Source organism: Morus notabilis, unplaced genomic scaffold (genome assembly GCF_000414095.1).
Source record: "Morus notabilis unplaced genomic scaffold, ASM41409v2 Scaffold1372, whole genome shotgun sequence".
Classification (NCBI taxonomy): Eukaryota; Viridiplantae; Streptophyta; class Magnoliopsida; order Rosales; family Moraceae; genus Morus; species Morus notabilis.
In genome coordinates this window covers 1-5,560 of record NW_010361271.1, presented here as the reverse complement: position 1 = coordinate 5,560, position 5,560 = coordinate 1, and the positions used below count along the sequence as shown (strand labels likewise).

The window sequence follows — 5,560 nt, the reverse complement described above, 5'->3', positions numbered from 1 at the left end:
GACCCCCCAGGATCCCATAAACCAAACCCCGTGCGGCTCTTGGCCAAGTCTCCCTCTAAAACCTTATCTCTCCCTCCCAAACTCTCCATTTCGTCTCTCACTAACCCAATCAACTTCAATTCTCCCATAAAAAATCCTCAGTTTTTCCCGACCACCGCCATAGCTATGGACCCCAAGTTTTCTTCTTCGCCCGAGACGACGACGACGCCGACGCCGGAGCCGACGTATTCCTACTCACCAGGTTCTTCTTCTCCTACTTCCTCTGCTTATGCTTTCTCTGGTTCCGCTTCCTATTCGCCGTACCAGTTCTCCGATGTCGGCGCTTCGACCGACCCCTATGTTTATGGCGGCGACAATAGCGAGAGTCGTGGCGGCAGTGTTGTCGCTGGTTCCGGTGGTGGTGCGGTTTCTGGTGATGGCGATGGGTTTGGGAGTGGTGAGAAGGAGTTTGGAGGAGATTTTGTGGAAGGAGAAAACCCTAGAGCGGTGATGGGAGGAGAAGATGGCGGTACTGGAGTTTTTGTTGTTGGTTCTTCGGCGTTCTCGATGCGTAGTAACCAGAGACCAATTGCGAAGGTCTCAATCGATGATGACGATGACGATTATGCTTTAGGTGGTTCTGAGGTTAGGGTTTTGGGGGCTGGGGAATCGGGAGAGGAATCTGGTGGTGGTGATAAGGTAACGGAGATAGGTGGGGCTGAGAATTCTGTGGAGGTTTTGGAGAAAGACGAAGCTTCAGTAAAGAATGAGAATTTTGGGGAATTAGTGAAAGAAAATGGCTTCAGTGATGAAAAAGAGGAATTTTGGGCTAAAGTGAATGAGAGGGTTGTGGTAGAGCAGGAAAGTGAGGATTTTGGTGGCAGGGAGTCTGGGATTGTAAGTGAAGTGGCTGAAGATGGTAAAACTCTGGATAATGGGAAAGATAAAGATAACTCTGTGACTGTGGAACCAACAGATGACAAGTTGGTCGATTCGGATGGGGCAAATTTTACTGGAGGAGACTCGGTGGTGGAAGCTGTGCAAGTCAATGTTTCGGCTTATGGGGCAGCTATAGTTGGGGATGTGGAGGGGATTGAGGATTCTGAGATTAAAGGCATGGCGGTTCCAGAGGGTGTGAAGTTAGATAACGAGTTTGATACTCTTACATGTGATTCCGAAGAATTGTTGAGTTTGAAGTCGCTGCCTGTTGATTCTAAATCTGATGGGAATGTTGTTGCGGGGTCTGGAGATGGAGGACTTGCTGAACAAGAAACTGTTATTACTGGCTCTGGTGAAGTCGATTCGAAGAATGAGCCAGGACGAGAACATGGGGTGGAAGCTGATTCCGCAGTTAGACAGATAAGAGATGAGGTTGAGATAGGTGCTGATAGTGAAGAAGGACGTGATGGGGATGAAACTAATTTGGTGAATAGTGTCTCTGATTTAGCACCACATGAATTGGAACAGGACAAAAAGGCAATAGCTAATGGTGAAGAAGCGAAAGAAGATGAATTGGAAGCCGGGATCCCTGTTAAATCCAATACGCCCGAATCTTTGGGGCCAAGCTCCACTTTGAGTCGTGAGATAGCGCTAGAACGTGGAGATGAGGAGAAGCAAGTTCCAGATGGTGAAGATGATGATACAGATGAGGAAACTGAAGATGTTGTCTATGGAAGCACTGCCAAACAATTCATGGAAGAGTTGGAACGTGCATCCGGTGCAGATAGTTCTCGTGATAATTCACAGAGAATCGATGGTCAGATTGTCACAGACTCGGATGAAGAAGTAGACACGGATGAGGAGGAAGAAGGTGGTAGAGAGTTGTTTGATTCTGCTGCATTGGCAGCTCTTTTGAAAGCAGCAACAGGTGCTTCGCCTGATGGTGGCAACGTCACAATAACTACTTCAGATGGACCCAGGCTTTTCTCTGTTGAGCGTCCTGCTGGTTTGGGATCCTCACTCCCAAGGTTTGCATCCCATTCCCGTCCTAATCATTCTAGCATTTTCGCTCCAACAAATCCCACAGTGGGAGGAGACTCTGAGAGCAACTTGAGTGGAGAGGAGAAAAAGAGACTGGAAAAGTTTCAGCAATTAAGGGTGAAGTACTTGAGACTTGTTAACAGGCTTGGTGTTTCCACTGACGACACAATACCAAGGCAGGTTTTGTACCGGTTGGCACTTGTTTCGGGACGAGTAACCAGCAGAGAATTTAGCCTTGAAACTGCTAAGGAAACATCTCTCCAGCTTGAAGCGGAGAGGAAAGATGATTTGGACTTTTCGTTGAACATACTGGTTCTTGGAAAAACAGGTGTGGGCAAGAGTGCCACCATCAATTCTATTTTTGGAGAAGAGAAGACACCAATCTATGCGTTTGGACCCTCCACAACTACTGTGAAGGAAATTGTTGGAACAGTGGATGGTGTCAAGATCAGGGTTTTTGATACTCCAGGTCTGAAATCTGCTGCGATGGAACAGAGTTTTAATCGCGGGATTTTATCTTCCGTGAAGAAGGTGACCAAAAAATGCCCCCCTGATATTGTTCTCTATGTGGATCGGCTGGATACCCAAAGCAGAGATCTTAATGATTTGCCATTGTTAAGAACAATTACTTCTGCTCTTGGCCCTTCAACCTGGCGAAGTGGTATAGTTACTCTGACCCATGCTGCGTCATCTCCTCCGGATGGACCAACCGGTTCCCCGCTGAACTATGAGTTGTTTGTTGCTCAGCGGTCACAAATTGTCCAACAGACAATCGGACAAGCTGTTGGTGATCTGCGGGTCATGAGTCCTAGTTTGATGAATCCCGTCTCACTTGTCGAGAACCATCCCTCTTGCCGAAAGAACAGGGATGGTCAGAAAGTGCTTCCCAACGGTCAAACTTGGAGATCGCAGTTGTTGCTCTTATGTTACTCTATGAAGATCTTGTCTGAGGCGAGTAACCTCTCAAAACCTCAAGAGTCATTTGATAACCGGAAGCTCTTTGGCTTCCGTACCCGGTCACCTCCTCTTCCATACTTGCTGTCTTGGCTGTTGCAGTCTCGCACTCACCCAAAACTCTCTGCTGACCAAGGTGGTGACAATGGTGATTCTGATATTGACTTAGATGACTTGTCTGATTCCGATGGGGAAGAAGAGGATGAGTATGACCAGCTTCCACCATTCAAGCCTCTCAGGAAGTCCCAGTTTGCTAAGCTTACCAGAGAGCAGAAGAAGGCATACTTAGAGGAGTATGATTACAGAGTGAAACTCCTCCAGAAGAAGCAATGGAGAGAAGAGTTGAAACGGATGAAAGACATGAAGAAGGGTAAGGTCAGTAGTGCCGAAGAGTATGGTTACCCGGGTGAAGATGACCCAGAAAATGGAGCCCCAGCTGCTGTTCCAGTTGCATTGCCCGACATGGTTCTTCCACCTTCCTTTGATGGTGATAATCCAGCTTACAGGTACCGGTTCTTGGAGCCAACTTCTCAGTTCCTGGCGAGGCCAGTGCTGGACACTCATGGTTGGGATCACGATTGCGGTTATGATGGTGTGAACGTCGAGCATAGTCTAGCCATTGCCAATCGTTTTCCAGGAGCAGTTTCTGTTCAAATCACCAAGGACAAGAAAGAATTCAACCTCCATTTGGATTCCTCGGTTGCTGCTAAGCATGGGGAGAGTGGATCGACTATGGCAGGATTTGACATCCAAAACATTGGAAAACAACTCGCGTACATTGTCAGAGGGGAGACCAAATTCAAAAGTTTCAGGAAGAACAAGACTTCTGCTGGAGCGTCTCTAACATTTTTGGGCGAAAACATCTCCACCGGATTCAAAATCGAGGACCAGTTTGGGCTTGGGAAGCGAGTGGTGTTGGTGGGCAGCACTGGAATTGTGAAATCTCAGGGCGACTCCGCTTATGGAGCAAACTTGGAATTGCGTCTGAGGGAGGCAGATTTCCCCATTGGCCAAGATCAATCCTCACTTGGTCTCTCTCTGGTCAAGTGGAGAGGGGACTTGGCATTGGGGGCTAATTTGCAATCCCAATTTTCTATTGGGAGGAACTACAAGATGGCTGTTCGTGCAGGGTTGAACAACAAGCTCAGTGGACAAATTTCGGTTAGGACAAGCAGCTCAGAACAGCTTCAAATTGCGCTGGTTGCGCTTCTGCCTATTGTCATTAGGGGCTAATTTGCAATCCCAATTCTCTATTGGGAGGAACTATAAGATGGTTGTTCGTGCAGGGTTGAACAACAAGCTCAGTGGACAAATTTCGGTTAGGACAAGCTGCTCAGAACAGCTTCAAAACGCGCTCGTTGCGCTTCTGCCTATTGTCGGGAGCATTTGTAAGATCCTCTGGCCCGGGCCTGCTGTCGAGAAATACTCTCTCTACTAGGTTGAATGCTTTATTTATTTGTCATCTATTTCCATTTTGTTACTTTTTCACAATTATTTGCCTGTCTTTTTGTTTTTGGTTGAACTCATGTTATTGCTAGATATGAAGTCTTTATTGCGCGGTTAAATGCATTCGAAATGAGGTGGAACCTTGAAGGGATGCAATAAATGTCTGGTGGTAGCTTTTCCTTTCATTTCAAGTACTATATGTTGCTGCCATTGCTATGTTTTCTTACCAAGCTTTCATATCTATTATTATTATTTTTTCAATCAAAATCATGTCGTTTTTCCTTCGTATCAGAGTAGTGTTTGCCATTGAAATTATTTCTGCTTCGTAAAATATTTTCCAACATGGAATTCGAGCGAATCCAACAAGTTGACAAGGTATCTAATGCACGTCTGGCGTGTAATCTGGTCACTGTAGCCTCCAATTGGAAGTTTGTGGGTTGCTCCTTGTTTTTCTTAGACTTCGTGTAAACATTGCAGATAGATGTGAGAGTTTAGTGTGTGTGTGTGTGTTTTTTTTTTTTTTTTTTTTTTTTTTTTTTTTTTTTTTTCATTTAAGACTAGTACTGAATAGTAATTAACAGCACAAAAGAACCCATATAAATTTTAGGCAACCAGAATGTCCAAAAGGGTAAAATTTGTGAAGAAAATACAGACCTTCAATCTTGGCATTGTAGAGTAAACGTCTCTCATTCTCTATCAAATATATGAAATTCATACTAGTTTTTTGCCAAGAGAAATCATACAAGTTTGCCTTGGGGAGGTCACATACAAGTATTAATTAGCAAATTATCCTGCAAATAAAGCTAATCGGCGCACTAACTAATTTTATGTATCATGTAATGGATGCCCTATTCTTTTTAATGATAAACAAATAAACAACTAAAAGCTAGCGTAAATGCACCAAACAGAAGATAAGATTAAAAACACATGGTAGTATGGTCCCATGAAACAGTCACTTAGAGTCCGTTTGGTTCATGGATTAGAACCATTTTTTATTTACGTGTGTTTTTTATGAAAGAAAATACTGTAGCGAACCATGAACCATGATTTGAATCAGATAACGAATCCTCCAACCAAACAGGCTCTTAAAATAAATTCTGTTGAACGGCATTCTTCTCGGGACAAAAAAAATATTTTCTACGTTTATTTTATTTTATTTATTTATTTAAATTATATTTATTTTATCAATTTAAATTTTATT

At 44.2% G+C, this 5,560-nt stretch overlaps 1 protein-coding gene across 1 annotated transcript; it reads left to right on the top strand.

Moving 5' to 3' along the window:
• Window positions 1-4,647, top strand: LOC21389434 (translocase of chloroplast 159, chloroplastic). Its single transcript, XM_010099002.2, has 2 exons — window positions 1-4,113; window positions 4,256-4,647. Exons 1-2 carry the CDS (start codon window positions 166-168, stop codon window positions 4,349-4,351), a joined length of 4,044 nt encoding a protein of 1,347 aa, XP_010097304.2. The 5' UTR covers window positions 1-165; the 3' UTR covers window positions 4,352-4,647.
• The last annotated feature ends 913 nt before the right edge of the window (window positions 4,648-5,560 follow it).